Below are 22,328 nucleotides of genomic sequence, written 5' to 3'. Positions count from 1 at the left end.
TGAAGCTCATTCAAGCCAAACTAATCCCCACAATAACATACAACAGTGAAGTATTGAGGGGTGGAGGAGGGGAGCATTTGGACAAAATGATCATCAAGTTCTTCAAGGGGCTGTTTAGTCTGCCAAATTGTGCTTCACTAGCCCAGGTCCGTCTTTAATTTGGCTTGGTCAGACAGTCTCTTGGGAGGAAGGTGGTATTTATTAACTCATGCTACAAACTGAGAACAGCAAGACAAGGTACTCTAAGCTCCCTCCTCTGGGCTGAAATCTCTGCACAATCTAATTCTTATTTCCGTCTTTATTTTGGGTCCTCCCTGGTGGCACTGGGCTTGGCAGACCAACTATTCCCACTCAGCTCATATCAGCTCTCCAAATGTGTGATGAAAGAAAGTGCCAAATCTTTTTCACAGGTAATGGACAAAGAAGCCCTATCAAGATGACGCCACGCCTGGCTCCTCTTGTCATTATATGACAGCCTTGTCACGCAGTCTTACCTGGGAGTAGAAGTCAATCCACGGATTAAAACAGCCCTTATGAAATACCGAAAGGGCTGTCTTCCAACGTACGCACATCTCCCCAGGTGGATGCAAAGCAACAGGACAGGCATCTCTCGGCTCCGCTGGCTGGCCCCGGAAACACTGATCCATCAGATATGCCTCTGTAAAAGTACTATGGTGGACCGTATGAGGCCCCTACGACCAGAATGGCTTTAAAGGGGGCTGCGCAGGTGCAGGCTGGCAATTTTGCCTGGATTTAAAGGGGACTATGTACAGCTCAGTTGCAGACTGGTGACATTTTTGGACAAACTAGGGAGCCAGCTCCCAGAGATTACGAATTTAAGACACGCATGCATAATTAGTTAGCAAGCAAACATGTAATAATCCATACCTAAGCTTGTATACTCTAAAATTGCTCTTTTTAGCGTTTTTAGATTTTATTACTTGTGTCTATTGTTTGTGTAATGGTTTTATTTAACTGAACACTGTTAAATAAATAAAACTGAAAGTGAGTGTTCTCTGCTCGGCACTAAACATTCCAGGTGCAATTATCTTACTTTTCTGTTTTAGGTTCTTGTTTATATTTCTTTTCGGGAATTTTGGGTTTGGGAAGGAAATGCCGTCTCAGGGCGGAGGGAGTGGGACCCAAATTCATGTCCTGGCTCCTTGCAGGATATCAAGCCCCCTGGGCTTGAATCAGAGTTAACAACCTCTTTCCAACTGGGTGCTCATAAAGCGAGGCATACAGCAGGGATGCCTTTTCTCCCCTCTCCTTTTTCCCCTCAAACTGGAACCCCTAGCACAATATACATGGCGTAACTCCTGGATTAAGAGAATCCGGTTTGGTCAACAAGATCTTAAAATGGTCATTTTTGCCAAAGAGATCTTCCAGTCCAGACGGACCCCACCGCCTCTATCCCCGAGTGCTGGAGGTACTACATCGTTATCATTTAAACTTTGGGTTCAAGATTCATATCACCAAATCTGAAATCTTGAATATATCGGCCCCTTGATCAGTAGTACAACAGGCACAAGCGATTAACTTTCTCCAATGGGTGGCAACACATATCGATTACCTGGGCCTGGCGCTGGCTTCCACACTTGTGAAAACTAGAGATTTAAACCTCCAGTATCAGATGTGAACTTAATAGTTGGAAGCATAAATCCCTCTCACTCTTCGGTAGGATAGCAGCATACGAAATGACGATCTTGCCCAAGGTGCTCTACCTTTTCTAGACGCTAACACTATGAGCACTAACAGAATACATAGCCGACCTCCAATCAAAGTGTGCTAACTTCATATGGGGGGCGGAGAGGATCACTGCGCCCTCAGGGAGGAGGTTTGACGATTCCCAACTTGGACAATTACCACACAGAAAACCACTATACTACTTCATCCACTGGACGCAGCGAGAAACGGAAAAGGGTTGGTTTATGACCGACCACACAGTGGCAGCAGGACCTTTGTGGTAGATCCCCTGGCGACCCAGATCCAAGCATACGAAAACACTTTATATGTTTCTTATCACGCGTGTGACCTTGGAGACATTAAAAGACATGTTCTCCCAAGTATCACTAAAATCCTTCGAACATTTGAAGAAGGAATTCCACCGCCTAGAGCCTGAAAGGTATTGATATCTGCAGCTACGCCACTGGCAATTAAACCCTTGAATCAAGCAGGGAGGAAGGAGAGCCGTCATACCTATTAAAAAGTACTCCTACATTACACAGAAGACTAACATGCGATTTCAATCATATACAACATGTTGCACACTACGTAAAATCCTGCTTAACAGACCTACCTGCAAGCCTGAGAGGTCACTGGGTATCACACTAAACTGTGTTCAATGGGCGGAAATCCTAACTCGGGCAACCAACTATGCATCACACTGAGGAGGGAGGGAAACCATCTTTACGATGCTATATTGGTGACATTACCCTCTGACCAGCCTGCCCAAAAGGAAGGTAGGTCACAGTCCTCTTTGCTGGAAGGGCTGTTGGGAGGAGGGATCTGTTAAACATTTACTCTGGTCATGCCCCAAGATACAACCCTTCTGGACCTCAATACCGTCCACAATAGAACATGTCATGAATTTGACCTAGTCAGTCAGCTGCGCTGAGGTGACTCTGTTGGGTCGCCCAATGCCAGACATTTTCCCACTGTTTGGCTCAATAGGTAGACTGATATCCCACCTCCTGATGGCGGCTAAACAAACCATCATAGGCCTCTGGGGACAATTAGCCCTAGCATCTGAACACAAATGGATGAAATAATTCTGGTGGATTCTCAGCATGGAGAAGTTGATGAAGCTTGTACAAGGGGAGCAAAAAACTTTCACCAAACAATGTGGACACTCCCTGGACTACTTCAGCAGAGATTATAGGAAGCGGTCATGCCCAAAATACCTCAGAACACTGAAGCTTCTTAGTCTCTCCAAGCGTGTGGACTATTACAACACGGTGTGCAGTGTCATAGAGACTTGCTGGGCTCTGATGTGGCAGACAATGGACCTTAAGAGGACAAATTTACGATTGATACTGCAAAGCTACTCCATAAAGGGAGCAGGAGGAGCAGGGCAGATGGCCTGTGGGAGGGTGGGGAGAGTTGTTCACGGATACCGGTTGTTCACTGCTGTGATGGCTATAGTTTATTTATGCCACTTCATGGGTGCTTGAACACAATACCACAAGGATAATCAAACTGTATTCAAATGTAAAAATCATGTGTAGGATCTCAAAGGGTGGAAATGCAAACATGAGCCCCAATGTCTACGGCAATGCATCCCCCACTATACCACTTCTTGGAAACTCCCAATGGCAAAACATCAGCTACTCTTTTTTCAGACGGGTGGACAGATTTATAACCACTTTGAATGAAACATGTAAGAAACAGTAGTTCCAGGTGGTATTTTTAAAACAATTCTATGATGAATTAAAGGTTAGAAATTGATACTTGTCATATGGCTGTTGCCACTGTTTACTCTTTTGATTACTGTCCCTACCTAGAGGTTGCAAATGATTATTCTACATTCAGTGAATGTGGACTATATATTTTTTTAATAATAGAGCGATGAACCACTGTTTCTTACTTGTTTCGTTGCCCACGGCTCCATGTCAACAGCAGGCAGCCCCTGATGTAGATATTACATTTTGAATGAAGGCTCCACTCAGGAGACGTTGGAAGATTTACTGAGGAAATCGGCCTGAACACTCCTCTCTTCTGCTAAATGAGCAGCATGGAGGCTGAGCCTCCCAGAATTAAACGTTTCATACCATCCTTTACTTTCTTGCACGGTTTAAAGGAGATTACTCTACCCACTTGTTTATCGCTCTGTAGCTGCATGTTTTGTCAATACCAAAACCTCCATATATTGCATGTAATAGAAAGAAGTGTTCAATGTAAATTTGATCACCATGAGCCCCAACAAACTGAAGCCATGTTGCGTCTTGCTACCTCACCAAAATCTGAACTCTTTCTAGTAGCAGAAACACTTTCAACAGATAGTGACTACCTCTGCCACAGCAAAGGGAATTCTTTATTTTATTTTTATTATTTTATTTATACTTTTAAACACTTTCACATACAGTGAGGTAGGAAAAAGAAAAAACAAGTGCATCCATTCACAGTATAGCTGACCATTATGTAAAATTCAACCATTTCATCATCATCTAAACAAGTCTGGCAGGAAGCTGCACGTCACTGTTAATATCCATATCTATTCTGATACCATCCCCGATCCATCCCCACTTTCCTCTCGGGCATCATTACATGCGCCTTCTGATTCGCCGGTTTCTTTACCTATTAAATATTGCTTGTAGGTGTCCCAATATTTCGCTGATTTGTGAGTTGGTGGTAGTAGTTCACTATGTACATCTGTTTGTGTATTACAATATACCATATCTCTGTGCCAGTCTTCAATTGTCGGCACTGGGCCACGAGCCCACCTCATAGCAATTCGTCGCTTGGCTAACAGTAAGCCAATGGCCACCAATCGTCTAATTGATTTCGGTATGTCTCCATCCCACCCCAGAAGCGCCAAAACAGGCTCACAACCAAGTCTTTGTTTGCATATCACCTCCAGTTCCTTAAAAACGCCCAGGACATGTGAAGAAAGTCTGCGCAGTCTGCACTACAACTGGGGCAGGCTGCACTTGTGTAGGCCGTAGCCATAAAGTTTGAGGAGTGTAGTATACTCTATTAAGGTATTCAAAGTGGATGAGGCGATGTCGACCATTCAAGGAGACAGTACGAGTCAGTGCGCAACAGCTACGCCATTGCTCGTTTGTAAGCTGCATCTCCAAATCCCTCTGCCACACGAGCCGGGCTGTATTTAGGTCGTTGAGAGGTGCGTCTGCATGTGTGCATACAGACATGATATCAGTCTCTGGGGTTGGTCATTTACCAGCATTGCAGATAAAGCCAGCATATCCGGAGGTTCCCGCATATCTTCCCCCAAGTGGGCTGCCATAGCATGTCTCGCCCGGAAATATTGATATTGGAGCAGCGTAGACGGTCCGGAGATCCGTCCACGCAGCGCCTCCCATGGTCTTATGACACCATGCTCAAACAGATCCACTAGTGGTGAAGTCTAAGGTGTCCATGGCCCGCACTAAACTCTTATCTCGCCACAGTCCAAACCAGGCGCCCCACCCCAAGGGCACATGTGGGGAGTACAGCAGAGCCAATCCCTGCTTATGTAATAAGGAATGCCAAGCATGCGTGACTGAATTCAGAGATGCTGGCTGGCTACATCGCCTATCTGGAGCATGGAATAACCTACTTTGCAGCGGTAACGGAGATGCTAGCTCACGTTCTATGGGCAAAAAAGGGACATCAGACCCATGGATCCAAGCATAAGCAGCTGCTGCGCGTGCAACCATGTGGTAGGTTTCCAAGTCTGTGCAAAAGGAATTCTTATTTCTACCATTTAAACTTTGGGCTTCTACTAGAAAAGCTTGTACTTATGCAACAAAGCCATCTTGATTTTATCTGGAAGCAACCTCAGTAAACACTGAAGCGGCTGGCTTGGGGCTGAAGAGAAGCAGCATGAATCGAAAATGCTTACCTTCCACTATGAAACATACACACTTACTTGCATTCTGGTAGACATGGAAGAGGATAATATGTGTCTCCCATGTCCTAGGAAACCATCCAGTTTCCATCTTGAGGAACCGATAGAACCTGTGCCAAAAACATCACCCTGAACATTTTCCTTCGCAAGTATTCATTGAGTGGCCCAGGATCTAAGATAGTTTCATTTTCCTGGTTTCATTTTTTGGATGATAAATATCTGTAACAGACAGTACTACACTGTGCCAGCAGTATCTGGGTGGCTTTTGTTTTATTTGTAAAATAATCTTTACAGGTTTTTTTCTGTTTACCATCCTATTCTTAAGGTGTGCGGTCAAAAAATATCAAATTGCACTTTACCAACCAACATGCCGTTATGCAAGGGAACAGTTGAATCAGTTTTCTAGAAGCCACTAATGTGCCCACAGATGTAGCCTTATTTGCTACTTTTTCTTCACGTGTCCGCTGCCTCCAGGTTTCGTATGCTAGGGCTGCTTCATTAAAAGACTGACAATGTACTAAATGTAGGCCCCAATGGAGGTGAAGGTGTATAAAGTCCAAAAGGTCTGTTTTTCTACTTGGGCAAAACACATGGTCTACTTTGGCTCTGGACACCTTCCCACTGTCTAGAGGCATGTTGTACACTGTTAATTGGCCATCTGATGAAAAAGTAGGCAAACTCAACCACAAATGGTGTCTTATAGAAGACGAAGCGACAATGCCCTTGGTAGCTGAATTCATGCTGTCTAAAGCTAACTGGATAATGTTTATACAAGCCACTGAATGACCTCCATATACTTCAGAGCTTCCATCTGCAGCACATAGTCAACTATCTAATCCAAAAACTGCTGCAATAAGCATTGATATCTGGCTGACCTACTTGCTGAAGATCAACAGATTAGAGGCAAAAACATACTATGCTGTTACATCAGTCCTCTTAGATTTGCTATTGGATGCATGTAGGAAACTGGCTTGATATAAACTATATCAAAATGATAATTAGTGTGCACAGAGTCCAGGGGTTCCCCAGAGGCTTAACAGAGGCTAAAGTAGATAATACTAATGCTCTCTTTTGTGGTAGTGTGGTTGGGCAGTTAGGGTTATCAGAGGGTAGTGCAAAGCATTTGTTGTACACACACAGACAATATGGGAAGCACACACTCAGTGACTAAATCCAGACCAATAGTTTTTATATAGCCAAAATATATTTTGTTAATTTATTTCTAGAACCACAAGATCCAAGTTGCAGGCAAGTACATGAATAAATAAGTATTCAACATATGTATCAATACCACTTTGGTTAGAACTGACAAGTTATACAGTTTTCACAAAAATGGCAATAATCTTATTTAAAAGTTGACACACTGCAATTTTCAGAAACAGTTCCTGGGGTGAATAAAAGTTACCACGATTTGAAGGTAAGTACAGGACCTACAGTTCCAGTGCTCAGGGGTTTGGAAGTCCACAGGTTGGGGTTAAAGTTAACCCCAAACACCCACCACCTGCAACACTGGGCCAGCCGGGTGCAGTGGTCAAAGATGAGGCAAATTTAACATGGGCTCCCATGGAGAGTGGGCACTCAATCAGGCCTGCTTGCGTGGGCATCGGGTGCAGAGTGGTCAGGATTCACGGATCTGGGGTGGTCCTGGAGTCCTGGGTTTCTTCTTGGACAGGGCCGCTATTCACAGGAGTTCTTGGTCCTCTGTGATGCAGGCAGTCCTCTGAAGGCTTCTCAGAGGTCGCTGGACCCGCAGGATGCGTCACTTCGTTCTGCAGGGCTTTTTGAAGCTGGTGACAGACCGGTAGGGCTAGGGCCAAATCAGTTTTCGTCTTCTGTCTTCTCCGCTGGGGTTTCAGCTTAGCAGTCCTCCTTCTTTCTTCTTGTAAGGTCGCCAGGAATTTGACAAGCTAGGTTCAGGGGAGCTCTTTAATCCTGGATTTAGGGGCATTACAAGGGTCAGAGGGCAGTAGCCAATGGCTACTGTCCCTGAGGGTGGCTACACCCTCCTTGTGCCCACTCCCTTTGGGGAGGGGGGACACAAACCTAACCCTAATGGCCCCTTTCCTCCAAACTAAGATGGAGGATTTTGCAAGGAGGGGATGGGGGTGGGGGGGGGGGGGGGGTGCAGGGGCTCACCTCAGCTCTGGACACCTCAGGGTTGGTCCAAGCTGAGGTGGTCACTCCTCCTTGTTTTTCCTTAGTTTCCCGCCAAACTTGCTGCCATAAGTGGGGCTTTGTCCAGGCGTGGGCATCTCCACTAGCTGGAGTGCCCTGGGGCACGGTAACAAGAGGCCTGAGCCTTTGAGGCTCACCTCCAGGTGTTACAGTTCCTGCAGGGGGGAGGTGTGAAGCACCTCCACCCAGTGCAGGCTTTGTTTCAGGCAACTGAGAGCACAAAGGCTCTCACCCCATGTGGTCAGAAACGTGTCTCTTAGTGGCAGGCTGGCACAGACCAGTCAGTCCTGCACTAAAGGATTGGGTAAAATACAGGGGGCATCTCTAAGATGCCATCTGGGTGCATTGTTAAATAAATCAAACACTAGCATCAGTGTGGGTTTATTGTGTTGAGAAGTTTGATACCAAACTTCCCAGTTTTCAGTATACTCAATATGGCCACGCTGCACTTACAATGTGTAAGAATGGACTTAGACACTGTAGGGGCATATTGCTCATGCAGCTATGCCCTCACCTGTGGTATAGTGCACCCTGCTTTACGGCTGAAATGCTTGCTAGAGCAGTAACTTACCTATGCCACATGCAGTGGTTTGTGGGCATGGCACCCTGAGAGGGATGCCATGTCAACTTTGTCTTTTTTTCCCCACCAGCACACACAAGCTGCAGTGGCAGTGTGCATGTCCTTGGTGAGGGGTCCCCCAGGGTGGCATAATACATGCTGCACCCCCTCAGGACCTTCCCTGGCCACAGGGCCCTTGGTACCATGGGTACATTTTACAAGGAACTTAACTGTGTGCCAGGGTGTGCCAATTGTGGAACCAAAAGTACAGGTTAGGGAAAGAACACTGGTGCTGGAGCCTGGTTAGCAGGATCCCAGCACAATCTCAGTCAAAGTTGGTATCAATATCAGGCAAAAAGTGTGTGTGTGTGGGGGGGGGGGGAGTAACCATGCCAACAAGGGCACTTTCCTACAATGCAGTATAGCAAATGCTCTGCAGTCTTTGACAGCTGCACACTACCAAAAGGTTGCCACTGAAGTTTGGTAAAGTGACAGCGACCTCACACCATAAGAACCCTCAGAGGAATGCTCCCACTGCTCGGCTTCTATTGCCTTTGTTCACCTCTTCAAATTGTTTACCAAAATACCAAACACTCCAGAGCCAACTCTATCATCATCATGAACCAGGGACGGTCTCATTCTTTTCCTCTGCTCCTCAAGGGCTGCCTCTTTATGGAGAGCCAGTAACTGATATGACAGCCTAAAGTTTTTAGTCTAATGTGTGTTGGCAGCTGCATAGGCAAAGAACTCCATGGGGAGTCTGGACACTGCAGTCATTACACCCTTTAGGATTGGAGAAAAATGGATGATGATTGTGTAGCATCTTGTGTTGTGCAGTTCTAACAGCTTAATTCCTCGGTATAAATGGTGCATATTACTTTGAGATAATTAGCCATTAGGAGTCTGGACATTTCCCACGGAACTCAAATGGCATACTACTGTTGTGCCAGACTAAGGATTCCAAAATGAGGAAGACAACTGATAAGAATTGAGTGGTCCACTGCATCAAAAGGAGGTAAGAGGTCTAAACGCGCAATAGGCCCAGAAGAGTTGTTAGTGGTAAGAATAGAGAGCTGGGGAAAGGCCCACAAGATCGCTGCTGAGCAGTGATGAAAAAAATAAAATAGGAACCGCCTCCCTTTCCAGCACTTGTGCCTGAAGATTTGAGACAGCAAGTAATGGCAGACATGAGGCAGTCTTGAAGCAACACGCCTCGCACAGAGGAATTCATTTATGAATTCCAGATCTGCAGCCAAAGGTGAGGTAGCAAATGCTACAAGGAAGCTGGAGGTCACGAGCATAAGATGGAGGCAGGTAGTGGGCCGGGTCCAAACCTCTAGTGGATTTGCTTAACATCTGGGTTGCTGGGGAGAAGTAAACATACTTTTCATTGAGTTACAGGATAGTGATGTCTGCTGAAAAGAAGCAAAGTTTGCTTAGTATGGCTTCTTAGTGTGACACACCAGTGAGCTACAGCTCGTAAGTTGCCCAATGGATTAAGTCTAAGTAAAAGCTCCAGTTGCTGTTATCAAAACATTTGTGTTGATTCAGCAGCAACCCTTCCCACTGTTTCAGAGGAACAAAATTAAAAATAAAAGAAATCCACTATCCAGTCCACAATCTGTGTAATAACTGAAACACACCAATTTAACGTGCATGCTATTATTAAATAAACATTACTGAAAACATTCTTTCTTTTATGATGGCTCACATAATAAAATTGTGGGGCACAAATCCACCATGGCCATAACAAGGAGGAGTCAATTCATAAAAATGGAACTCGAAATAATAGCAGGGTGGGAAAGTATAAAATGTAAGAAATCCTTCACTTCTTGGGTTTTTTTTTTAGGTCTCTAGATAATATGTCTACCTCTATCCTAACACAGAGTTCTGTGAAGTGATGCAAAATGCCAATGGGGCTTGCTGATACTCATTTAGACAACCTCAGCAGATACCTAGCCACAGTCTCCACATCTGCTAGGGAGTGGCATAACTTAAGGTTACAACAAATTTCTGCAAAACTCTTTCTCACATACAATTTGGGGTGAGAAGGGACTTGAGAGGCCTTTGTTGCCAGTTTCAGTCCCAGCTCCTTGACTGAGATATCAGGCTTCCACACTGAGCCTTCTTAAACTGAATGAGATTAGCTACCACTATTTACATCAGTACTACGTCTTAGTACATTTCTTTTAGGGGCACTAGAAACCCAGTAACTACTGAACATGCACCCAAATATCCAATCAGCTTTAAGACATGGAGTTAAACAAAGACTAATTATCTATCGCAACCAAGACTGTAAAACTTAACAGCACTAACAAGAAACCTAGTATTGATTTAGTTAATGAATTACTCTGCACAATTCAAAATAATAAATAAAAGAACTGGGATGGATACTTAAACTTGGAGCTGGCTGTGCTAAAAGGTAGACATGGACATTTACCTAGCGCTGCACAATAACAGCAATCTGAGGTAGTCTAGCAGGGCTCCAGGCCAGTGAACCGTTGCAACCTTCTGTTGAGTCTTAGCCCTCAGATCTCACTATAATGCTTGCATTTTCATACTCCAAATGCAGTTGATTAGTACGTCAAACATGCTCCAGCTTTAACTGTTGACTTGAGCACCATCTTAGGGCATGCCCTTTCTAGCAAACATTGGATGAATACATAATGATTTGAAATCTTTTAAATATTGAGGTGACATAAGCAGTAGCTTGGTAATGACATCTACTCTCATCACAACCAGCTAATGAGATGCTCAAAGTACAGTGCTGGCGCAATCTCTCATGACACCCTCCTGCCCTATACACCATCCTGCGGCTGTACCTTGTGAGCTTCTTCCCAAAGGCCAGCCTGGGTGTACATATCAATCGCATCCTTCGTCCGATCTGCTTTAATGTACAGATGCTCTGCAACCTGGGGGAAGCACAATTAGATAACGTCATTGCTTTCTGCTGGATCAGCATGGTCAATATATCATCAATAGAGATTGTTTGAAATCTCTCATGTTGTATTTCAGATCATTACTGATCAAATCTGTTTGACATTCAACAAGACAATTGTTAATTGAGGTATTAAATCAACCGATTGTTTTACAGTAATAAAAATAGCAGCACCAGCAATAGCAATAGCATGACTGTTCACAAACACACACTACAATGAATAGGTTACTTGCCTGTAACTGCAGTTCTCGAGCATTGGTATCTTTCATCCCTTGTGGGCAATCTGGGAATCTTACTTTAGCAATGCCAAGTATTAACAAGTGTATAGGCCAAACATTTACTCTCTAATTTCAAACAGCACAAGGAGTTGCCTTTCGCAGTACTGACATATTTACATGAGCTGCAAGGACACGATCTTATGGTGCTGGGAGAGCATAGCCAACAAGTGATATCATATTACGTTCTGTTCCTGTGTTATGTGTAGGTAGTTTTAGAGCATGGATCCAGCCAGCAAGCAAAGAAGTGCTGAACAATGGCAGGGTCCCCGTTATTATTCAAGATAGTTTAAAGTGAAACTGGGTGTTTGTGGCAAATCAATCCTATTATGCGGAGATTTAGGGTCCGATGTGGAGCTTGGTGGACGGGTTACTCTGCCACAAACGTGAGAGAGATCCCATCCAGCGCATTACGATTCCCATTGGATATAATGGGATCGTAATACGTCGGACAGGATATCAGTCACGTTTGTGACTGAGTAACCTCTTCCTTCAAACTCTGAATCAGCCCCCTGGGGTTCTCTGAAGAAGTGAGTTTTCATCTTCTGGTCTCCTGAAAGGTTGGGACAATTCTACAGTTGATGGGGATGGGATTCCAGATCCTTCAAGCATGGGTGGAGATGGCTTGTCTTCTGATTGTCTCTTTTGATGGTGTTCCAGATCCTTCAAGCATAGTTGGAGATGTTTTGTCTTCTGATTGTCTCTTTTGATGGTGTTCCAGATCCTTCAAGCATGGGTGGAGATGGTTTGTCTTCTGATTGTCTCTTTTGATGGTGTTCCAGATCCTTCAAGCATAGGTGGAGATGGCTTGTCTTCGGATTGTCTCTTTTGATGGTGTTCCAGATCCTTCAAACATGGGTGGAGATGGCTTGTCTTCTGATTGTCTCTTTTTTGCATTTGTTTGCTTCCAGTCTGGCACTAGTCATGGACTCTGGTGTGGCACTGCCTGCCAGAGGTAGTTGTAAGTTTGGGGGAGGAGGGAACTGTAGCTCCTGGCAGCCGTGTGTGTGATGCGGCCTACTGAGGATGATGCAGTCCTAGAAAGGGCACCAGCCTTGTGCCAACAGTTTTGAAGAGATATGTTTGAACGTCCAGAGGTCCTTGATGAGTCATGATAATACATGTAGTATGCTGTTTGGTGCTGTCAGGGAGAAGGCAGAGCAGGACTTTGCATCTGTCTAGATATAAGAGAACCAAAGCTTGAACTGTTGTACTGCAGTCGATTTTCCAGGGAATTGATTCTTGTGGAGGCAAAGCCGGTACTGGATTATTCTGGAGACAGAGTAGGTACCATAATGATTTGCCTACTTAAAAATCTGTACATCTACCACCCCATTAGCATAATTACAGATTTCAGCAGTTGCAGTTTAAGGATAGAAAACTGATGCTGGCACCAAAGAGACATGAAACACGTACAAATTCATAACTCTTATTGTTTACCCAGGTAGCAGCAATGCCTCTCCCAGTGAGCCTGTCCTACTTAACCCGCATATGATTGTGAACTTTGCTGCATCTCTTCCGTCAGCAATAGCTTGGGAAAGTATGGTCCAGTCCTCATCTGGAACCACAGACAGCGCTTGAGCAATCATATCCCAAACAATATGGAAAGCCAGCCCAATAAGCATGCAATGTTTACTGCCTGCAGTGTAAGGCTGGTGGAAGAAAATAATCCTTTTACAGAAGGTATCCAAGCCTCTTGGATTCCCTATCCTGTGATGTAGTAGGAAACGTGCTGGGATTGATCCGAGAGGTTGGGTCCTGGATCACCAGGTTCTAAAACATGGGGTGCTGGGAGAGGAAGGCTTGGTCCCTGGGAGCGAGCCAATGGTGGTGAGCAATGGTCCTGTACACAAGAGTGCCTCTGCAGGGCTTGGCCCAGGCCCCAAACAGGACAGCAGTGAGAACTTCATTAAATAATATTAAGGGTTCTGAAGGAGATACCCAGGGCTGAAGTACCTCTTTCAAGACACTGGTCTGGACCTCGACCATGGGCAGTATTAGGTCCAGGACCTCGGCTCCCATCCAGACCATCATTGCAAAAGAAACCCTTTACTCTGTAGCCACTGTGGGAGGAGAGAGGAGTCCGAGGAGCACCAGTCCTTCTGGGGGCCTAGGGTGCTCTTGAGTGCTTCAGCCTCCCAAAAACAAGGCTCAGGGCCTCATAACTCACGGAGTTGGGAGGGGGGTAACTGAAATGTGGAGCAGACCCAGTTTCCAATGTAGGCTGCACAGGAACAACCTGAGAGTGGGGCCTGAATTTGTGGCATCTTTCTCTTGCTTTCTCCAAAGTATAGGAGCGACGAGGGGAAGATGAAGAATGCTTGGACTTCTTTTTACAGGACCTACCTGAAGAAGTCTGGGAGAGCAATGAGGACCAACACATGCGTGGCCCCACAACTCTGGGAGCGGCCTGAGACCTCAAACGTTAATAGGACCTTGGGCAGCGTAGAGGCGCATAGCGAGCGTCCAGGAGCTTCATGGCCTGCTTGCGGATGGCCTTGGGGTTCACGGTCCTACGCTCCACACACAACGCTCAGTCAGGGTCCCTTCTCCAGTCACCACAGAGACAAGAAGTGGGGCTCTGTCACCAACATCCATGGATGACATGCTCCATAATGCTTGAATGCGGTGGGTTTCTTCTGGGACATCCTCAGAAAAAGCTGAAAAGGCATGCTAGACTGTTAAAAGGAGGCTAAAGGGAGCTCCTCTAAATCTGTGCTGATGGTTTTGTTGCATAGGCTCTCATTATCCTGATGAGGCTGCCGGATTCGGGCAGCCGAATCACCTGAATTGTGGGTAACTGAGTCCAATCCCACACCATGTGACAACTCGCAGCCTAATCCGTTTCCCGGCCAACTAGCAGTGCCTCACCTCATCCAAGAGCAGAGATGATTTGTGGCAACCGGGCGAATGACAAGAATGACTTCTCAGGGAAATCGCAATGCATCAGATCTCATCCTTTTCTCTCAATTACATTAGTCTCACAAATGCATACACAGAGAATAGTTCAATAAGGTTTATTGAATCAGCTGCATCTTAAATAAAATGGCATGAATTGCAATAACTAGGATGATAAAACACACTAGAAGCAAAATGGTGACAAGAAGAGTGAAACACAGGAAAAGTCCCACCATACTGTTGCTACGCGTAATATTTGTGGTTCCTACCTAACCCATGTTAGAGCATAGCATGATAAGACTTGATCCACCCTTCAGTCCCCCCCCCCCTCCCCGGGAAGACATCATCCCCCATACCTGAGCACGGAAGCCCGTTATATAGAAACACACCATCACCCATGTAGGCCACGGGTCTGGTAGTCTAAACAAGCAGCTGTAGCGAAGGCAATCAGCATGCGGTTGTTGTCATCTCAATGGAATCTCCCTCTAACATGTATGGGACAGAGAAGTGTTTCTATAATAAAACAGCTGGTGTTCTGAGAAAATGTCCCAGGTAAGAACGTGTATGTTTCTGTGAATGTTGGAGACGCAGTGTACCACTTTGCCGGCAACTATCTCGCTGCAGCTTCGAGGAAAGCACAAAGTGAAAAGAATGTCTTGTTAAAGACGCAATGCTTTCCTAGGCGAGAGAGCTACTAGATACAGAAAAAGACAGCACCACAAATGTGGCCTATGCTAAAGTAACAAAGTGAAGCTGAAAAAAATTTAACTGGGCTAAAGGGCACAAGCGCAGGCCTAGTTGCTAAAACAGTGTGCCTAAAAAACATGACTACAACTGCTATGCAACAGTTTGAAAAAGAAGGAACTGAGGTTAGCGCTCTTGGGTGGCACCTATACAGGTAATGCACGCATGTCAGTTCTGGCACTAACAATGCCAACGATGCCATGCAGAGCCAAATTACACCACTTACCGGTGCACACGGGGATTGCTCAAAATTTCTGGATCCAGTCTGATGCCTGGGGAATATTATAAGGTAAGGAAATTGTGGTCACAATTCTATTTCAGTTTCATTACATTATAAAATAACTTTTACCTCATACTCCTGCGATGATGCGTAGTGCTGTGCGATCTTGTGATAGTACTTGGTTGCTGTCTTTCCATCCTGCAGATCCAGAATATGAACAGCCTTTTTCCACTGGCGGGCTCCAATGGCTGCTTCAATGGCTTTCATAGAGCACCTGGCAACAGGAGAAAGGCAAATTTAGACTCTAAACTTGTCTAATAACAAGACCCAGGTCCATGTGATTAATTTCTGAAGATTTTTCCCACCTCGGATGGTAAAGGATAAAGGAGTCTCCTTTCACAAACAAAACACACTAGCTTCATGTATCAAAGCGGAATATTCATTCAGCAGTTTATGAATCTTACCACTTAATCAAAACGCTTTGTAAGAAGTGTGTACATGATTATTACTTTGTGATGGCAGTTTCTAATTTAACTTACTTCAAAGGAAGGAGAGGCTATAATGACCTTGCATGGGACTGGGGGCTTCAGCAGATCCAAGAGCAATGTAATTAAAAATGATTAGTCCTTGTCATCTGAAAAGCATGTACTGAGCTTTCTTACTCTTGTTACCTCCCCTCCTGCATAGTGGTAGGAGGAGGGAATAATATTAAGGAGGCTAATTGAGATGACACTTGTAGGAATAAATAGCTCTCTTGAGTATTATTTACATTTGTTTTAACCAATTTCCAAGCAAATTGGTATTTTTAAAAATTTGATGATTTCAACCTGTAGGACTTTATTTTAAGAGACAGTGGTGTAAATAGGTACAATTGTATTTGGGCAATGGGTGTATATAAAACATCTGCATAAATCCAGCTGTTTTCGAAAGATCAGTAGAGCAGGAGGCACGCCAGAGTACCAGAAGGCAAATCATATTTGGAGATCTACAGCCTAAGGGCACCTGTGTTGAAATAGCCCAGCAACATTTGATGACAGTTCCTTTAACCCATCAGTGAACACTGCTTATCAGGTTCAAATGTTCTAGAAGACATAGCAATTATGCTATTAATAATAACACCACTGTCTCCATTATACCGGACAGAGTTCCACCCTCTAAGAAATTAAAATAACAGATGTCATATTATCCAATTTAACAGGACTCATAGATACTCAGTTTATTTACCCCGGAAGGATGGATGTAAAGCCGACTATGCAGCTTCTATGACAAAATATAAATCTAAAAAATTCAAAAATATTGAGATACAAAAGTGTCAGAAAAAATTCTGATGATCAAAATCTCTACTTACTTTTAAAATACAAGAATATTAACTACTAACATGTTGTGGACTACAATATCAACATTGCATTGGTGAGTGCACATCTTTAAATTTACCTAACATTATAGTAACAAAAAAATATGTTTTTTAAAACAAAATGTAGTACATTAAAAAAAATATTCATACAAACTTTAAAAATTATATCAATACATTATAAAATGCAATTATAAAGTATACTACATTATTAATTAAATAAATAGTTCTTAAATTTAAAAAGACAATTCATATTATATGACACGATATAAACCTGTGTATATATTTTTTTTAAACTATATGATTATTAAACCATAAAATTATTTAACAATAACAAACAAGCTATTGAAACTAATATATGTCAAAGACTAAAATACATTAAAAATAAATAAAAAACAAAACATAATTATCAAAAGATATTAGACATAATTTTCTAAAGTAAAGGCTACCCAGCAAACCTCTATTTGTAAAGTGTAGTGCTGTGCGGTCACATGCTTAGGACACTCATGCCATCTAGTGCTATCTGAACAGGAACAACTTGCAAAAGTTCATGCACAAAGTCTCTGACTCCGAGCCACAAGAAGTGGTATGACTCCTCCTCTTGATAGACATTGTGCATGGGCACAAACTCCATGTTAGATTGTTTATTTTTTTGCACAGCAGGTGAGAGTATGCATAGAGAATGAATGTAAAAGAGATGCGTTGTTAGAAATGGGGTCTCTAGTTGGCAGTCTGTTTGCACCCTGTCCAAGTAGGGACCTTCACTCTAGTCATGATAAGGGAGATACCCGCTCAGATAACCCTTGATCACCCCCTTGGTAGCTTGGCACGAGCAGTCAGGCTTATCTCAGAAGCAATGTGTAAAGCATTTGCACATAACACACAATAATAAGTGAAAACACTACAAAAGGACACCACACCAGTTTGAGAAAAATAGCCAATATTTAACTATATAAAACAAGACCAAATACTATAAAAATCCAACATACAGTAAGAAAAATATGAATTCTGCAAGATTTACTCAAACTACAGTTCCTTGAAGTCCACCTGGGGCTATCACGGTGTCGTGATCAACAAAACCAACAGTTCAGGCCGGCCGCGGCGTTGCCGGTCAGCTATGGTGTTGGAAAGACCCACAAACAGTACCTTGGATTTGCAGGGCGTCATGATCCTTGCGGTGAGCTCTGGAGAGCGGCGTCACTGATGTCGCGGAGTCAGTGCAGGAGTCGTCGGGCCTTTGAGGTCACACGCGTTGCAGATCGAACTCCAGGCTGATGAAGTCGGGTGCGCCTGCGTGGATGGTGTCGGGGCTGCAGTGAGAAGCGGGACGATGCGATGTGCGGTGCCCACAAGTCACGGTGCAGGCAGCGGCTCAGTGACGGCGTCGGTAAGACCAGGGATGCAGTGTGAAGCGGGGCGGGGCGATGCGACGTACGTGTCCACAGGTCACAGTGCCGGCAGCGGCATCGGCGTTGCTGAAGCGCTGGCGTCGGCAGGCCCAAGCCAGCGGTGCAGGACGGGGCGGTGCTTCTTGACCCTGACTAGCGGTGTCCACAGGCCACGGAGCGGGCAGGATGCCTGGTGATAACACCGGAGTCGATGGTGCTGGCGTCGGTGGACCGCGGCTGCTGTGCTGGATGGGACGGTGCTTCATGTGCCTCACGAGCGGTGTCCACAGGCCACAGTGCAGGCAGCGGCAGCGGTGTCAGCAGGAGCGTCGTCGTCTGGGATGCCCAGGCTGCGGTGTCAGCAGGCGATGCTGGAGTGCGGGGCCCACAGGTTGCAGTGGGAGCAGCTGCTCGGTGACGTTGTCCGATGATGCGCCAGGGAGACCAGGGTTGCGGGGCAATGCGACTCAGTGTGGCGTTGGCAGGTCACAGTGCAGGCCAGCTCTTTTCAGGCAGAAGCAGCAACTGCAGGCCAGACCAGCAGACCAACACTGCCAAGGGACAGTACTCCTCCTTCAGCTCTTCTCCTTGCAGAGGTTCCTCTTGATTCCAGAAAGATTCTAAAAGTCTGGGATTTTGGGTCTTCTTATACCCAGTTCTGCCTTTGAAGTTGGCAAGCTTCAAAACAAAGTCTCAAGTGTTAGCAAGATCCTTCCTTGTCCAGGCCAGGCCCCAGACACACACCAGGGGGTAAGAGACTGCACTGTGTGAGGGCAGGCACAGTCCTTTCAGGTGTGAATGAACACTCCTCCCTTCTCTCTAGCTCAGATGGCTCATCAGGATATGTAGGCTACACCCCGCCCCCTTTTGTGTCACTGTCTAGAAAGGTGCAAAACAGACCAACTGTCAAACTGTCCCAGACAGACAATCCACAAACAGGCAGAGTCACAGAATGGTATAAGCAAGAAAATGCCTACTATCTAAAAGTGGTATTTTCAAACAGACAATTTAAAAACCAACTTTACTAAAAGATGTATTTTTAAATTGTGAGTTCAGAGACCCTAAACTCCAATTTTTATCTACTCCCAAAGGGAATCTGCGCTTTAAGGATATTTAAAGGCAGCCCCCACGTTAACCTATGAGAGAGATAGGCCTTGCACAGTGAAAACCGAATTTGGCAGTATTTCACTGTTAGGACATATAAAACACACTAGTATATGTCCTACCTTAAACATACACTGCACCCTGCCCATGAGGCTACTTAGGGCCTAACTTAAGGGTGCCTTACATGTAATAAAAGGGAAGGTTGAGGCCTGGCAAGTGGGTTCACTTGCCAAGTCGAATTGGCAGTTTAAAACTACACACACACAGACACTACAGTGGCAGTTCTGAGCCATGTTTACAGGGCTACTAATGTGGGTGGCACAACCAGTGCTGCAGGCCCACTATTCGCATTTGATTTACAGGCCCTGGGCACCTCTAGTGCACTTTACTAGGGATTTACCAGTAAATCAAATATGCCAATCATGGATAAACCAATCAACAGTACAATTTCTATAGGGAGCACTTGCACTTTAGCACTGATTAGAAGTGGTAAAGTGGACAGACAATAAACCAGCAAAAACAGATCTAAAAAAAATAGGAGGAAGAAGGCAAAAGGTTTGGGGATAACCCTGCAAAAAGGGCCATTTCCAACATGCGTCAAGCGCAGTTGCAGTAAAATACTGAAGACAAGTGATCTGCAAAAGAAAGGATTCCGGGGAAGACGGTTGGCACATATGAATCTACAGCACTATATGCCATGAACAGATGCTTACACGGTAACTACCATCATAAGTTTGTAGCATGTAACTTACTATAGCCTGTAAAGCAGTACTTGCCGGAAGTGGTGGCTAATGTGTGGATGATGCACTTGCCTGAAACAAGGTCCCTAACACCGTCTGACATACAATGTCCTGCTGGCGGGCTAAGATGTACACAAAGTAGTGCTCGGTTAAGATGTGTGGCGTTGTTCTGGTGGCTGCCTTAGAACTAGCCACATGTGGGATGTTTCCTTGAGAAGACTGTGGTCACTCCTTTCTTGGGGGCGGGGTGCCCTATTGTGGCACAGGCATAAACCTCTTTGTTTTATGATAATAAGTCTAAATAATTTTGACTATGCATTTAGCTATCTCTGCCTTGGAAATGGGATGCTATCTCTGAGGCTTTACAAAGAAGACTGAGATCTAGTACAAATTTTGAAACCGCTTGGTCTTATTAATGTAGTACAAAAGAGCTCTTTGGACATCTAACGTGTGGAGTGCTCTGTATGCAACAGGATCTTCTTGCAGGAAGTAGACTGGGAGCACTATGGTATGGCTGATACTGAGGACTGGTTCTAAGAACAACTTAGTCGCTGTGGATCTGGATATTGGGCTCTTGAAGGATGAGTGCTTGTAGTTCACTAATGCATCTTAGCGACCAGGAAGGCCACCGTCTGGAAGAGGAACTGTGACTGAAGCTAAGTGTAGGCAAACAGAAATGTCAACAAGGCCCACTCTTTCTGCAAGAGTAGGCAATAAGATCCTGAATGGTATGCTTTAGCAGGTTCAGGTTTCCGGAAATGTGGTGGTGAATGCACCTTCTCCATTTTGAGGAACAATAAACCCATGTTGTAGGTAGTCGGGCTTCCTTTAATATGGAAATACATTCCTGAGGAAGGCTAGGTTCCTCAATTTTAGACCCTCAGGTGCCAAATCGCAAGGCTGTACAGTCCGGGATCCGGAGGCCTCACTCGACTTGTTGGAAGGTCTAACCTGAGCAGAAGCGTCTCGTAAGGGCTGGTGAACATCTCTATGAGGGTGGAGTACCAGGCCTGTCTCATCCAGGTTGGTGCTAATAGCATGAAGGTTAGTTATGTTTGTCTGTGTTTCCTCAAGCCGTAGGGAAGCAGTGGGAGAGGTAGAAAAGCATAGGCAAATATCCATAACTGCAGGAGAGTAGCCTCTTTTTAGCACGGTTACCCCTGCTTTTTGCCTGTTTGTCAGTGTGTTTGACTGTGTTCACTGGGATCCTGCTAACCAGAACCCCAGTGATTATACTCTCTCCCCTCCAACTTGGTAGCTGGTACCATTTTCACCCCACATGTGGCATACTGGTGCCCCCATGTAAGTCCCTAGTATATGGTACACAAGTAACCAGAGCATTGGGGTACCAGGGGATCCCCTAAGGGCTGCAGCATGTATTATGCCACCAATGGGGAGCCCATGCAAAGTGTTCTGCAGGCCTGCCATTGCTGCCTGCGTGAAAGGGTGCATGCACCCTTTTCCACCACAGGTCACTGCACCAGGTCACTATAAGTCACCCCTATGGCAGGCCCTCCTAGCCCAGAGGTCAGGGTGCAAGTACCTGTGTGTGAGGGCACCCCTGCTCTAGCAGAGGTGCCCCGTGAACTCCAGTGCCATTCTCGTGGACTTTGTGAGTGCGGGGACACCATTTTACACATGTACTGGACATAGGTTACTACCCATGTCCAGCTACATAATGGTAGCTCCGAACCTAGGCACGTTTGGTATCAAACATCTTGGAATCATACCCCAATACTGTTGCCAGTACTGAAAGTATGATTCAATGCACTCTAGGGGCTCCTTAGAGGACCCCCAGCATTGCTTCTACCAGACTTCCAGGGTTTTCCAGGCAACCCAAGCTGCAGCCACACCTCAGGCAGGCTTCTGCTCTCCTGCTGCTTGAACAGCTCAAGCCCAGGAAGGCAGAACAAAGGATTTCCTTTTGGAGAGGGGGTTAACACACCCGCTCCATCTGGAAATAGATGTTACATGGCATGGGAGAGGTAGCCTCCTCAAGCCACTGGTATGCTTTGAAGGGCACATTTGGTGCCCTCCATGCGTAAACCAGTCTACACTGGTTCAGGGACCTCCAGTCCCTGCTCTGGCACGAAACTGGACAATAGAAAGGAGCGTGACCACTCCCCTGTCCATCACCACCCCAGGGCTGGTGCCCAGAGCTCCTCTAGAGGGTACCTGGGTTCTGCCATCTTGAATCCAAAGTTGACAGGGACCTCTGAGAGCATCTGAGTGACGAGGCCAGGTCAGGCAGGTGATGCCAGAGCTCCCTCCTGATAGGTGGTCACCTGGCTAGGTGACCAATGTCCCTTTCAGGGCTATTTAGGGTCTCTCTCTTGGGTGGGTCCTCAGATTTGGCTTGCAACCTTA

At 45.3% G+C, this 22,328-nt stretch overlaps 1 protein-coding gene across 2 annotated transcripts in view; it reads right to left on the bottom strand.

The window, feature by feature from the left end:
* Positions 1 to 22,328, bottom strand: part of IFT172 (intraflagellar transport 172) — a 589,829-nt gene that overhangs the window by 311,323 nt on the left and 256,178 nt on the right. For both annotated transcript variants that reach the window (XM_069233572.1, XM_069233571.1), the window contains exons 25-26: positions 15,508 to 15,652; positions 11,126 to 11,215 (exon numbers count right to left, since the gene is read on the bottom strand). In XM_069233572.1, the coding sequence (XP_069089673.1) occupies positions 11,126 to 11,215; positions 15,508 to 15,652 (235 nt within the window). The remainder of the gene's footprint in view (positions 1 to 11,125; positions 11,216 to 15,507; positions 15,653 to 22,328) is intronic.

Source organism: Pleurodeles waltl, chromosome 5 (genome assembly GCF_031143425.1).
Source record: "Pleurodeles waltl isolate 20211129_DDA chromosome 5, aPleWal1.hap1.20221129, whole genome shotgun sequence".
Lineage (NCBI taxonomy): Eukaryota > Metazoa > Chordata > Amphibia > Caudata > Salamandridae > Pleurodeles > Pleurodeles waltl.
Note: the sequence above shows the minus strand (reverse complement) of the source record. Positions and strands in the feature narration are given on the sequence as shown.